The sequence below is a fragment of the Rhinopithecus bieti genome, unplaced genomic scaffold (genome assembly GCF_001698545.2).
Source record: "Rhinopithecus bieti isolate Rb0 unplaced genomic scaffold, ASM169854v2 scaffold_48345, whole genome shotgun sequence".
In the NCBI taxonomy this organism is placed as follows: Eukaryota; Metazoa; Chordata; class Mammalia; order Primates; family Cercopithecidae; genus Rhinopithecus; species Rhinopithecus bieti.
In genome coordinates, this window is record NW_016819344.1 from 381,466 (window position 1) to 396,770 (window position 15,305).

At 44.3% G+C, this 15,305-nt stretch overlaps 1 protein-coding gene across 1 annotated transcript in view; it reads left to right on the forward strand.

Annotated features, from left to right (window-relative positions):
- Window positions 1–15,305, forward strand: part of LOC108519669 (protein shisa-6 homolog) — a 149,806-nt gene that overhangs the window by 10,906 nt on the left and 123,595 nt on the right. The window contains exon 2 of the mRNA XM_017858837.1: window positions 10,464–10,624. Coding sequence (XP_017714326.1) covers window positions 10,464–10,624 — 161 coding nt within the window. The remainder of the gene's footprint in view (window positions 1–10,463; window positions 10,625–15,305) is intronic.

Sequence of the window (15,305 nt, forward strand, 5' to 3'; positions counted from 1 at the left end):
CTTGAGAAATTTGCCTGAAGTTTCCCAGGAATGGTATCCCATAGTCTTGGGAGACTATTTATGCACTGGGAAATATCAATGCGTTTCAATGCTCAGATAATCAACAGCCAGCTTCTTACCCACACTCAAGCGTTCGCAAAGAAGAATATTGGGCTTTTGAGTCAAGGATCTCTTACATCTCTCCCTTGCTTTTAAGTCACATCATTAAAATGTTTCTTCATGTTACTTTCGGTGTTCTGTCCACTGCCGCGTCTTCTCCATCTGTCCTTGTTTTGATTCCTGTACACTTCTGTCGAGCTGTGTTCCTTCTCCCCTCTCCCTCTGACTCGCCCTCTTGAACTTGTCCTGCCATAACTTCATTAAGCCACATCGATTTAGACGCCACTAATGCAAAATTTATCCAAATTGGACCTGGGCAAAGTTTTGTGTTTTTTTTTCTTTTCCTTCTCTGTCTGATAAAAATCTGCGATGAACAGATTAATAGCTCAAACAAGACTGCAGAGATTTCGCAGGGGACATATACCATGGAGAAGGTTAGATTGTTTACAGGCAGGCTCTTAGTAGACAGTTGGCATGTTAATTACAAATCATTCTTATCTATTCAATGAAGTAGCTCTTCGAAGATCAATTTTACTTTATTTTTTTTAGTTGAGTTTGAAATCTTGCATTGGCCTGGGAAGCAGTAAAAATGCATTTCCTTTAAAGTGTTTTAGAATTTTCATGTCTGTTTCATTGATTGGAATTAGCCTGCCCTTATTTCTACTGAATTGGTGATGCCTGACTGGAAGCTGCTTCAGACCCCCTTTTCAATTCCCTCTGGGGGTTCTTGCTAATTTTCCCACTTCTTCTTTATTTTCTTTTTCTATTTCCCTGAGTTTTTAGAATCCAACTCTCTCTCTCTTTCGGCTTTGAGAATTTATGTTATAAACTATGCTACATCCTTGTGCTCGCTTTTCTGCTTCTTGCCACAGTCATGACCAGCTGGGCCTGAGAGGTTATAGATCTGGAGGCAGACTTTGGAAAACTTGCCCAGACTTCGAGCCCTGCCTTGGCTCTCTCTCTGGTGCTCTCTCAGTGGCCTAAGTAGTCTGCTCGTGAATCACTGTTCCCAGCACCGCTGTTTGGATTGAGGAGACAGCATCACACCTACTGCAGGAAGTGGTAGGAGGCTCTTAGCCAGCAGCCATGCCCCTTATAGAAAAGAACTTTGACCTCCCTCTCTTAGTGTGGTTATGTGACTCTCGAGGGACATCTGGCAAATCCTTCTTTCACCTTTGGAGGTTGTCATCCATCTTTCCCTGCCTTAGAGCATTGCCTGGGAGCTGAGCTACAAGACAGGATGACCCAACTCTGTCACTTTGTCTCGATGACCTTGAGTGAGTCCCTTGGCCCCTCTGCTGTGGGATGTGGGCTATAATGTTGTGGAAGTGTGTTCTTCTCTGGCCCATTCTGCCCTCAGCACACCTGAAAGATACATGCTAACACAGTCCGCATCTGTACTTACAGGTTCAACAGCTCTGAGATGTGGGAGGAGATGCATTTTCCTTGCATATGCCACTCAGATAAGAATGTCATCTGCAAATGGCCTCGTGAGGATGCTGTTTTAACATCTTCAACTCATGGGTTCTCATGGTGGAAGAGGACTTATGAGGCATTTTAGTGACTCTCCTTCTTGGCACCACCTCCCCCCTTCCCCCTCCTCTCATGCACAGCAAGTGGCCGCCCGTGCATCTAGAACAGGGCTGCCCCTACCTCTGGAGGCAGTTGGTCTGTTATTAGGATGCAATTCTAGTTGATTCTCATGGGGAGCCAAAATTACTTCTTTGACTGGGATCCACTTCCTAGAGTAACTGAGAAGGAGTGTATCATTTCTTTTGCAGGATGGCAAAACATGTGTTTGAAGATAGCAGTCAAGGCCCACATTCAGTCTTCCTTTCTCCCGAATAAATAAGCACTCCTAGTTAAGAGTCTGTCCTCATGGGACATGGGTTCAACTTCACACTGGGGCAGAGGCTCTCCACCCAGAAATGGGGTTATAATTCTATGGTGAAACCCCAAATGAGATTTCTAAGAGCAGCATGTGGATCTCGGTAATTCAGATGCAACTTAAAGATCTGGTTTCTTCTGGGAAGTTCCTTGGTCTGCAGCCCTACACAGCAGCTTTGCTTTGTGGCAGGGATCCATCTCCCACACCACTATGTCAACAGGACAAGAGTGTTTGCCTGTTTTGTTTACACCTGGATTCTAGTGCCTAGAGTAGTGCCTGGCACAGAGTAGGTGCTTAAGAAATATAACTGAATGACTGGCTGAATACGTGAGTTAAAGTCAGTAGGAATTAAAATGGTCTTTTTTGTGTACCCTGCCCTTCTGGTATTTGCATTAGTGTGAAGATCCTTGAGGAGGGAAATGACAATGTTTCTAATTATTTTAAAGAAAGAAGAGAAAAATAGGGAGAGGGAGGGAGGAAAGAAGGAAAGAAAAGGAAGAAAGGAAAAGAGAGGGAAGAAGAAAGAATGAATAACTGAATCTTTTACAGAAAGGGTTGCCCTGGCCAGTTTGATCTGTTTGCCCTTCTGTGCCCCATTAGACTCCTCATTTCTTTTGCTCACACTGTGAATACCTTCGTTTGCAATGGAGCTTCATCTGGATACTTCTTTGCAGGCTAGTGGAAGCAAATCCATGGGGACCTGGCGGGAAGGAACAGACTGTCTTTGCATTTGGCTCTCGAAGTCCAAGTTCAGGGTTCAGCAGAAACTGGTGTGTGGCCATATGGATTTCCATCTTTAGGCCTGAGTGGGAAATATGGGGCGTGGGTGGTCCCTTCCAGGATGACCCATGGTCACAGCTGTGCCGTGTGGCTGCCCCGCCACACCAAGAGTGTTGCCAGTTTGGCATAACTGCACCAGTCCTCTGAGACTCCCCTCTTCTGCTTATGCTTTTATTGTGGTCCTATAGGCTGATCCGATGTAGATATTAGGAGGTTGTAGACATTTGGATTTATTAATTAGTCAAATATTTATGTAGTGCCAGGCTCCTTGTAAGCTTCATAAGTGCTTTACAACTATTACATCATTTAATCTTTATGATAACCCTAAGAGGCAGACATTATTTTTTGCCTCATTATTTTGGCCTTGTTTTTTCAACAAGGGCACAGAGCCGCAGGACACTTAAGTAGTTTGCTGACAACCACCAAGTGGCCAGCATTCCAACTTAGGCTTTCTGGCTCGAGAATCCCCGTGTGTGGCCATTAGGCTGTGCTGCCTGCATGTTGCCTCACCTCTCGGTTTAGGTCTGAGCCCATTGCACATAAAGAAAACAACACTGGTCGGGCACGGTGGCTCACACCTGTAGTCTCAGCACTGTGGGAGGCCGAGGTGGGTGGATTGCCTGAAGTCAGGAGTTCGAGACCAGCCTGGCCAACATGGTGAAACCCCATCTCTACTAAAAATACACAATGTAGCTGGGTATGGTGTCGGGGGCCTTTAATCCCAGCTACTCGGGAAGCTGAGGCAGGAGACTCACTTGAACCAAGAAGGCGGAGGTTGCAGTGAGCTGAGATCATGCTGCTGCACTCCAGTCTGGGTAACAGAGGGAGACCCTATCTCAAAAAACAAAACAAAACAATGCCAGCAATCACCAGAATTGTAATGGCAGCGGCAGCAGCCCATTTGCACCTTGTGCACAGATAGTTATGAACTCATCTGTCCCCTGGTTGACCATGTGGCCCTGCTACCAAGTCTTGGTAGCATTTTTTGTTTTCTCAGCTTCCAGTAATAATAGGTGCACCTGACACATCCACGTTTTCAATGAATTCTCAAACAATCCAAGTATTTCTGAAAAGTCTGGGTTTGGTGTTGACGCTACCGCGTTTCTCAGGCCTGGGGAAATTTTCATATGATTCATGTAAGGAATGGAGTATGTGATCATGATGCTGTTAGGATTGAATGGGGCCCCCAGCGGATGCACATCTACTCTCTGCCTGGCTCCCGGCTGGTCTAGCGACAGAGCCAGGACAGGCACCCACTGGGATGGAGCAACTCGCTCGGCTTGCCTGAAAAACAGGCAGGCCATGCCTTCCCTCACTGAGTCCTATGATGTTTATTGGCCATGATGAATTTCAATTGTGCTGGGGACAACTCAGACCTGCAGAACCGCTCAATGCAGATGCACAGACATTGTTAACACAACAAATGAGATCTCCACAGCCATTCTGAGCCTCTCTGTATGAGGAGAGCAGTCTTGTGCACACACAAAGCCAGCAGCTGTGTTTTTCAAGTGGACTCTGAGAGAACCGGGAATAGGGAAAACTAAATTAAGCCATTCTCCTTGGTCCATGTTTATTAAAAATACGTTTATTTCAATTGTCCTGGGTACATATTTTAGACAATGGAAACACTGTGACTGTCCGGTAGGTAAGTGTGAGATGCGGTTAAAGAGGACACCAGCAGTTCCTGAGAGGTCATTATCAAGTAAAAGCTCAGGGGCGGATGTGGTGGCTCACGCCTGTAATTCCAGCACTTTGGGGGGCTGAGGGAGGCAGATTGCCTGAGCTTAGGAGTCTGAGACCAGCTTGGGCAACATGGTGAAACCCTGTCTCTACAGAAATTTGAAAATTAGCCGGATGTGATGGTGCTTGCCTGTAGTATCAGCTACTGGGGAGGGTGAGGTGGAAGGATCGCTTGAGCCCAGGAAGTTGAGGCTACAGGGAGCCATGATCTCACCACTGCACTCCAGCCTGGGTGAGTGCGTGAGACCCTCTTTCAAAAAAAAAAAGAAAAGGAAAGAAAGAAAAAGGAAGGAAGGCAGGAAGGGAAGAAAGAGGAAAAGCTCAGTATCTGGGACTCAAATAACCAGTATCCTTTATTTAACTGGAATAAAGTATCTACATTCTACTTTCAAGAGAAATAAAAAAGAATTAACTGTCAGAGACCTACCTAAAGAAAACAAAAACAGAAGCGATTTCCACGATCTGTCTTGTGGTTTTTATATGAACAGTTTCATTTTCTAGACTGTCTACATGTTAACTTAGGTTTTCATCTGTGAAGAGAACTAAAGATTAGACTGATGGCCCTCTTGTGAAGAACCTTGAATTCTTAAAAAAAAATTAATTATATTCAGTATACTTAATTAGGCAGGAATGCTTTTAGAAAGTTCTTCAAAAACAAGAGCGTTCTCATTAGTCCTTAGCAATAAGAACATTAACCAGAATAGCTTGTTCACGGAATGGTTCATCTATTTGGCCTTTTATCATACTTATCCAACAGCACCGATTTCTTCCTACCCCCGCCGGAAAGAGAAAGGGCATGATTAGGGCTCTAAACTATCCAGTTTGCCTTGCATTTGGCGCAGAATAACTTACTGAGTAATAGCCGAGCCTGTTTTCTCCTTTCCACAGCATTTAGACAGCTCAGAAATCCAGAGACGTGGCCTCTGCCGAGCCCGAAGGTTTATTTCCATTGCACCACTTCATTGAGCAACGGTATTCCCGGGGTCCTCATGGAGGGCATATTGATTGAGATTTAAAATAATTACCAGGTGAACTAAGGGGCTCTAGGTCCCCCCACTTAACTTGGGAGGACCTACGTTTGACCATCTGTTCAGCGAATGAAGATTGGGACAAAAGAAAAAAAAAACCCAAGTTTTCATTTTGGTGCTCTTTCACCGTACTTGTTTTAAAATTTGAAAACTCCACGAAGTCCAGGGACAACTGAGTACTTCCTACCAGATTTACTGGGAAGAGCTTGGAGGAACAGGGCCCCCACTTCCCACTGGCCTTATGCAGAGCAGGCGTCTGGTGAAGTACGTTGGTGTTCCAGTCAGGATTTCGTTTGGCAAAACAGATGGCTGCTAAAATAGTGTAAAAGGTTGTAGAGCTGTTGGTGTGAATGACACACTAAGGTGAATAGCACTGAGCAGTTGAGCCACAGCTGAGTTCTCAGGTCTGAGTCGATCTTTGCCCCAACGATTAAACACTCTCTAAAATCTTGTGTTCAGGGACCATTACAGGGACGTAGTAGGTGAAGAAAACAAATGTGATTAAGTGGGTGGGTGGATGGATGGATGGGGTGTTGGATGGAGGGATGATCTTCAATGATGGGTGAAGTGTTTTATGGATTGATGGATAGAGTGTTGGACGGATGGATGAGGGGGTGCATTGGGGGGATGGATATAATTTTGGGTAGATGGAGGTGGATGGATGGATGTGATATGGGATGGAAAGTGAGAGGGAAGGATGAATGGAGGGAGGGAGAGATGGATGAAGAGATGGGTGGCTAGATGAATGAATAATCTGATGGTCTATAGTCAGCCCCTGTAATTTAACCTGCCTGTGTTTGGAATCTGAATTCAGCACTTACTAGCTGTGTGACCTTGGGTAACATATATAACCTCTAAAAGTTTTAGTTTTCTGATCAACAAAATAGGGCTACCGATTGCACATCCCTTGTAAGAGCATTCTGAGAAATATATGATCCAATGCATGTAAGAGCCAGTGTCTGGGACATTGTAATCACTGAATGAATGCTAGTCTCTAATATCTCAAGCAGACAAGACTATGAGGCAAAGTTATGAACAAGGTTTTGTTTATTTTTCTGTTGTTAAGGGAAATCACTTGCCATTTTAAGAACTAGTTCATATCCTGAATGCAGGTGGCAACACGTTAAAATGTTGACTGGGCCTGGTCCCTGCGGGTGTTGAGATAACTAAGCACTGAGGGAAATTCAGACACACTTTCATTTCCTCGGGACTACTGACAACAGTAACCAAGGTTTTAAGCAAATACATAATTGGTATTGAACCGAATCACTCATTTACTAATTGTTTCTCCATGCCCAAATATTAACTGGCATTTGCTAAATTAGCCGACCCAGCTGGAGGGACCAGGAGGACTCATTAAAGCTGATGATTTGTAGGAAGTGAAATGTATGTAAGAGACAGTCCCAGTGAACAGAAGGATGTCCGGGCTCAAGTCAGAAGCCTTGAAGTTAAATCCCTGTTCCAATATGTTTTAGTGCTGGAATTAGCCTGAACCTCAGTTCCTTGTTAAAAATTATGGTAATAATAGCTGCAAAGGTCACAGGGATAGGATTATGAGACAAGGCAGGTGAATGCATTGAGCAATTATTAAGTGCTATCCAAATGTAAGATGATACTTTTGCTATTCAGGTGATTAATATACAATACCAAGTACTGAAGGAAGCTTAAGTTTCCTGGCCTTATCACAGTGACTGTTTTCCCTGATCAGATTTGCTGCCTGATTAATTTACTCTGCCCTGCTTGCCACACACCCGAGAAAGCCAAGAAATACACAGACAGAAGGGAGCATCAAACCTAGGCAATAATCCAGATAATTCAGGCAAAAGAATTCTTTTGTTCCATATATCAGATACTGCAGCCAAAGGGGCTTGCTGTGGGTGGGGGAGGGTTGGAAAGAGCAGGACCACTAGGGTGACTCTTCAGATTCCTAAATCAGACACATCTGTCGTCCACATGGGGGGTGACAGGGCCCTGCTGACAGCCTGTCCTGTCTTGAGTCCCTCACTTGGCCGTCTGTGTGTCTCTCTCTGTCTGACTCTTTCCCTCCAAATATCTCTCTCTAACCCCCTTTCCCTGACTCTTCTGAATTGCATTTTATCTCTGGATTTCACTTTGGTTCTCTGTGGCTTACTCTCCCCTCTTGCTCTTCCTGCCGGCTTGCCTGTCCCTCGGACTCTGCCTCCCATCCTCTCTCTGTCTCCTGATGCCTGTCACTTTCACTAACTCTCTTCTCTGAACCTCGCCTGCTCTCTCTTGCTTGGGGTTTCAGACCCCCTCTCACTCTCCTTCTGTCTCTTTGGCTCCATCTCCCATTTCTCTCCTCTCTCCACCTGTTTTCTCTCCTCTCTTTCTCTCTGGACCTCTGTCCCCTGTCCCTCCCTTTCTCTCCCTTTCTCTCCCTTTCTCTCCCTCTCTCTTTGCTACTGTCTGACTCTCCCTACTGTCTTCTCTCAGATGCTGGAAGCTGCTACCCACTCTTTTACAAAATCTGCCGTGCTGTTCCTCAGTGACCAATTTTCTTTCCTACGGTTAGAAAGTAGCTCAGGCCTTAACCCATTTCCTCCGGCGTATTCAAATTAATTAGGTGAGACCAGGATCATGCATTTCAGAATTAGAATAATATTTATTGAGCACCCTAGAGAGAAGGGGATGGAAGATGGAGAGGAACCGGAGCAAGGAGGGGGGTCACCAATGGAGGGAGGGAGCGTAGGCAGAGGGACTCACTCTTAAGGCCACGTGGTCTGGGAATGAGTGCTGCCTTCCTAGTTGCCAGAGGGTACTGGAAAGGAAGGATCCTGGAGAATGGTCACACATGGGTGTGGGAATGGGAGCATTTCCTTAGCTGCCATGCACTTTACAACATGTGGCAGGGTTCCCATCCTTAGGTAGCCTGTCAGGCAGCCCTTGTTTGAGAAACACCTTTTGCTGTACATCCCTCTCTCTTGGCTATGCTGACCAGCTCAGTGCAGCCCACTGGGCATCAGGAGCCCTCTCCCAGGAGAAGATACATCTCATAGCACAAGCTGCTTTCTTATTTTCTCACATGACCTATAGACAGCCCCTGGTAACCACCGTTCTGCTTTCTGTCTTTACGGATTTACCTAACTGGGTATTTTATAGAAACATGATCTTTTACAATGTGCTTCTTTCACTTAGCATGATGTTTTCAAGGTCCATCTGTGTGATAGCATGTATCAGTATGCCTTTTTCAAATGACTGAATAATATTCCATTGTGTGAATATACCACATTTTGTTTTTCTGTTCAGCAGTTGATGGACTTTTGGGTTGCATCTACCCTTTGGCTATTATTAATACTGCTGCTTTGAACTTTTGTACGCAAGTTTAATACAACATATGTTTTTCATTGTTCTTGGGAATACCTAGGAGTAGATTTGCTGGGCCATATGTTAATTCTGCGTTTAAGGAACATCACAGTTTTGAGGAAGTGCTAAACTGTTTACCAAAGGGATTGCAGGGTTTTCCATTCCCACTAACAGTGTATGAAGGATTAAATTTCTCTACCTCCTTGCCAACACTTGGTATGATGTGGCTTTTCAGTTATAGCTATCCTAGTGTGTATGAAAGGGTCTCTCAGTGTGATTTATAGTTTTGGGACTAATATCTAGGTATGTAATCCATTTTGAGTTAGTTTTTTATATGGTGTGAGGTAAGGATCCAACTTCCTTCTTTTTCATGTGGCGATCTAGTTGTCCCAGGACTATTTTGTGAAGAAACTATTCTTCCCCCCCCCACAGTTTACTCAGATGCATTTCTAAACTGCTGCAGTTGTCACTTTTCATGGGGCCAGAGTGTTGGAGCTGGACTCCTGGTAAGAGGGAAGCCTTGGGTTGGGCAGGGCCCCACCCCTCAGAGACACCCCTTAGGAAAATGGAAGAGTCTTTGCCTGGCATGTGCAAAATGGAGTGCATTGAGGACTGGAGACCTGGCTCTGAAGTGACAGTATCCAGGTATAGTCTCTTGTGGCTGTCCATACTCATCTATTCTCTACTGCCAGTGGGTATCTCACATGTCATACCCACAGAGGGCGTCCTGTTTGAAAGCAAGTAGGGGAGCAATTCCCCCTAAATTATGAGCCCCTAGATGGCAGGAATTGGGTCCCATTGATCTCTCTCTCTTCAGTGACTGATGCATGCTGAGTCCTCAGTCACTGCATGTCTGGTTGTTGAAGCTGGGCGCTGAGTTAACAAAAGCTGCTTTCTCTTGAGTAGCTGGACCTCTTGTAGGGGAACGGGTCTCTCCTGCTATGGCAGAGTCTCTGCCTGTCTCTCTTTCTTCCTGTGTATTTTTTCCTTGTGTTTGTGATTGCTCCCACCTCTAAACTCCAGTTGTCTTGACTGTCTGCACCATTCACATGTTTTGATTTTTATCTTTTCATCTCTATGTCCTGCCCTTGCAGCTCAGTCATACCCTTCCTTGATAACAGGAGCTGTGTGTTGTACTTATTTGGGTCTCCAGTATCTAGTACATGATACTCAGTGTGTGGTTTTGGATGATGAAGTGGTCCCCTGATATTAGTGACCTGCTGCTGAATTTGAGGCTGATGGTTTCAGCCCTTCACCATAGTGGCATTCCACTGGCCAACTGCTATAGATACCTGCCTGGCATAGGTGGATATCTAGGGAGCCAGTATTTTGAGAGGGCTCAGAGTTTACTAATGTGAAATGAATTAAGGAAAGAAACCATAGCCCCAGCCTTTCAGTCTGTACCTCCAAGCATGGTAACCTTTACCCTGTGTCCCCCTCCTGAGACCAACACCAGATGTAGCTGACTATTGAGAGCTGAATGCTATCTCTCTCTCTCTCCTGCATCTCTGTAAATCAAAGGGCATATGAAAGTAAGCCAATTCCCCTCATGGGTGTGCATACCTGCTCAGTGAATCTCATTATGTGATCTCCTCCTTGTTTAGGGCTCTGGCTGACATCTTAAGACAACAGGGACCAATCCCCATAGCACACTGTGAAAGAGAAACTATCTCGGCTATCGATACCTCTCCCAAAGAGAACACGCCGGTCAGATCGTCCTCCAAAAACCACTACACTCCTGTGCGTACGGCCAAGCAGACTCCAGGTAAGTAACAGCTGGGCACCTTGATTCTTTGCTGAGGCTGGTGAGAGGTTTCAAGATGTTTCTGCTCTGGTGGGGCAGGTTGTGGACATATGATGGTGAGATGAGTGACTCTCTGATGGACAGGCAGCCTTGCAAAAGATTTTTGGGACTCTCTCCCTGGGGTGAGTTTGGAATGGGCAAGGCTGTTGCCGGTCAGTATCTGGGCTAGATGAGAACTGACAATTTCAGGCACGTGTGACCTAGTGAGTGGCTGGTATAAAGGAGCTTGCAGCATCCATAGTAGGGTATGGCCATCCATTCACCCATGTGGTGGGAAACTTTAGGCTGAGTAGGATGCTAGATATGTGACAATAAATTACTGTACCCCACTGTAGAACCTGCTCAACTACTGGGATCTCAAAGAGCTCCTTCCTGAGGATGAGAATTAACATCTGTATTTTTGCGTGTCCTTTTCCTGTGCTCTGTAGATTCCCTGGATGTATGATGAGTTGCCATAAAATAACAATATGCCTTCTACTTTTTGTACTTATCATTGCTATAACTGTGAAGAAAATGGCAGGGCTTATTTTCCTTGTCATACGGGTTAATATATGAAGCTCAAGGAAATTTAGTAACTTGAACAAGGTCACTGAGATGTTAGTAATAATTAAAAAATCAGTAATAACAGTAATATAACCTAAATATTTATTGGAATCTTGTTCTGTGCCAAGAGTCATGCTGAGCCTTTTACATATATTTTCTTATTTATTCTCCACAGCAATCTTAGAAATACTTATATTATCCCCATTTTGTGTGAGGAATGGAACGGCTAAGTAACTTTCCCAAGGTTGCATGATTAGTAAGAGAGAAAAACAAGATTCAAGCCAAGGCAAATAGTTAACAATAGTAAGAACTAGGAAACCATAATATCCTTACCCAGTTAAGGGTATGAATCCAAAATATCTGAGTGGACGGTCTCCTTACAAGTACAGCTTGGGAAGTCATCTCTTGTAGTGAGTGTTTCCAGATAGCCTCTTACTGGTACTAATCCTAGTCCCAGAGAAAGCTTTTACTTTGCTACTTGGATCTGAAATCTTCACATCTATTACTCTGTAGTTTTCAGAGGATGGGCAATGTGATCTGAACTAAGCCTGCAATAAGGATATATAACCACTGGGTGGCAGTGGGTGTGACCAAATCCAAACTATAGCAAAGGTGCTGATGAGATCAAATTTATTTTCCATTCATTCTTTATTTTTCTTAAATTTATTAAGTCAGAAACCTAATATTTGCTTTTAAAATAGCATTCTTAAATCTTCTGAGAGCCTAATAAAAGGGGATGACACTCCCTCCTGAGAAATACAAATATATATACATATTTATATTCGTCCAACAGTTTGTATATGATTTAAGGGAATTAATAGATTCATCCAAAGTTAAAAATCCCGGCTGTAAAGGTAAAGATGGGGACTCCACATTTACAAAATGTCTAAGATGCATTTTCAGCTTTAACACCATAGATCCTTAAAACATAAGCAATAGAAGGAATCTTGGCAAAAACATCTGGACCAGTGGTCATCTAGAATCACCTGAGGAGGTCTTAAAAATGCTGATGCCTGGGCTCCACAGAATCACCAGAATTTCTAGGGATGGTGTTGGCATCACATTAGTATTTAAAACAATCTCCCCAAGGTGATTCTAATATGTGTCTAGTGGGGAGAATCACTGGTTCTGAAGGATTCCTTCATTTTATGAGTGAAGACACTGAAAACCTAAGCCAGTGGTTCTCAAACTTGGCTGCACATTGGAATCAAGTGGGGATCTTTAAAAATTAAGGATGCCTCGGCCCCACCCCCAGAGACTGATTGAATTGATGTGGAAGTGTGGTCTGAGAATGGAGGTGGGTGGGGTCTGGTGGCTAACACTTCCCAGGTGATTCTAATGTGGAACTAAGTTTGAGCGTCACTGGGCTATGGGAGTTGCATAGAGACACCGTTGTAGCTAATCCTTTTTGTCACTGATCACTGTTGAAGCCAACTCTGGTATTATCACCACCTTGGAGTAGTGTATTTTGATTTTTCCAAGGATTCATCCTTTGAAGTCAGTGTCCACCAGAACCTTGTTGTGACTCTGAAACTTCAGGTCACTCTGGCATCAAAAGCACCCCTGGTTGTTTATCTTCCCCTCTCTCTGTTTGGGTTTTCTTTGTCTCATTCTCAAGCGAGCTAGTTCCCCACTGCTGAATCCAGACTGATTAGGTGGACAGTCTGGATTTGCCCTTAAATACCCTTCACGGAGCAGGAAGATTTGTCATTTCTTCTGGTTTCTATATACCTCGTCTCTTCTAGTGAGCTGAGAAGGAAAGCTTCCAGTTACATGATTCACTTCTATGTTTCAAGAAATTCTCCTCCTGTATTTCTCAAATTGGAACTCTTCACTTTGCGCTTGGAGATGGGAATAGTATCCTGGCCCAGAAAGCATTCTCAGTTGTGATGCTTAAATTTAAAAGCAATTTCATCACAAGCTGCAGCTTCTACAGATTAAAATGGACACAATGCTTTTCCAAACAGTTGATATCCTTTGCCACAAAATATTGCAGTTTGAGCAGAAGTTGAACAGAACTTTGCGTAAGTGTTCAAAGTGGAAATTTACCATAATTTTGACACTCATCAAATCAACAAACCATCAGTTGTAGGAGTATGGTAGTAAGTTTTTAGGGGGCTATTAAGGAAGATATCCAGCAACACCAGTAGGCATCAGAGCATATGAGTAGCTTTGATACTCAAGATGGTTTTGGTGGGTCAGCCACATCAGCATCACCTGAGAGCTTGTAGGAAATGCAGAATCCCAAACTCTACCTCTCCTGCTGAATGAGAACCTGTAGTTTGGTGAAATTGCTTAGCAATTACAATTTGAGAAGCACAGGGAAAGCTTGAGCATTTAAGTCTCTTCCTCAGTTTGCCTTTTGGCCCTATCTCTTACTGTGTATGTGATATTGGGCAAGATTCTTTGTCTTTCCAAGTTTCTTTGTCTGCTGTTGAAGCCAATCGTACCTGTAGGTCAGAGTTGTTTTAATTGTATAATGAGTTAAACCAAGTAAAGCACTGAAGACAGGTCCCCATACATAGCAAACACTGACTGTTAGCCATGATCAGGCTATGGAGGCACATCCACAGCTCATGGAAGATGAATCAAATGAATGAAAGAACCAAAGGCAGTGCATTGGTGTCCTTAGACCAGGCAGGGTCCATGGGGTTGTGTCTGGGATGAAGGTCCCTGGACTCAAGCCTTCCTGTGGTTGGCTGCTGTCTGAGGCACATCCTCTGGGGATGAAAGTAATTTGTGGGGCTTGGTCAGGGTTTTGGACGTAGAAAGCACATACTTGATTGGTTTGGGATGTGGGTTGAGAGTCCTGCAGTAATAATGAAAACAATAATAGCACAAGTACCACAGATTGAGAACTTACTATGTATTGGGTACTCTGCTAGGCACTTTATGCATAATAGCGAATGGATCCTGTAACATTTCTTAGATGTGAAAATTTCTAATCCCACATTAGCAGAAAAATCCTGTCCCCTTCTATAAGAGCCTTTTACCCCAACTCTTCCAGGAAGCCCCTTTCCAGCTTTAAAGATTGCCATGTACGGAACACTTGGTTGGAATGTAGAAAACCAATGAACCCTGCTTTCATCCCTTACCCCTCAAATCTGGCTGTCTGCAGACCCTTGCTACTCAAAGTGTGGTCCATGGACCAGCAGCAGCTGCATTCCATTGGAACTTGTTAGAAATGCAGAATCTTGGGCTCTTCCCCATACCTACTGAATCTGAAGCTGCATTCAAGATCCTCAGAAGATTTGTACACATGATAAAGTTGAAGAAGACCTCTTTTAACTCAGTGATTCTCAGCCCTGGTCACACATTGGAGTTGTGTGGGGAATTCTGAAAATACCAATGCCTGCCCCCATCCCAAAGATTCTGATTTTCTTGGTCTATAGTAGGACCTGGCATTGATATTAAAAAAGAAACAAACAAAAACAAACTTCCCACGTGGTTCTCCTGTCCAGACAACTTTGCGAACTGAGCTCTTAAAGTTTTGAGGGAACTGGAGGAAAGCCGTCAAATAAGGAAGAGATTCTTTGAAGATTATTGAATGTAGGTTCACATCAAGATCTGCAAGATGGAGACTGGCTAGGCAGAGTGAGTGTGGCTGTTGTAACCAGTCCTCTCCTCAACAGGTGGGGCCGAAGGGAGTGGAAGACTCAGGCTCATCTGAGAGAGGGAGGGGGTCAGTATGGAGCTTTGAATGGAGACCCCTGGGCAAAAGCAGGCACAAGTAGAAATAAAAAGATTGTTTAAGGGACCAAGTGGAGTCATGAAGAGATGCACCATACCGAGCATTGCAGTTCCCTGAGTTCAGCACCTTAGAGGCTTGCTGTGGGCTCGCTTTTCATAGATGGGAAGTAGGAGAGACTTAGCATGTTTGCCTTACCTCACCCCTCCTAAAGAGCCTGTCCTGGGACATCTGGGGAGAGTGGGGTACCCATTCCTGGCGGTAGTAATGAGATCATGTGCTGAGGTTACAGAATGTTGATATCCAGATTCACTTTATCAAGAGTGACATCATTTGGAGACAATAAATATTCATGCCCATCTACATACCACTGCGAGTTGTATAAAAGAACAGCCAGTCATCCTACCTGTT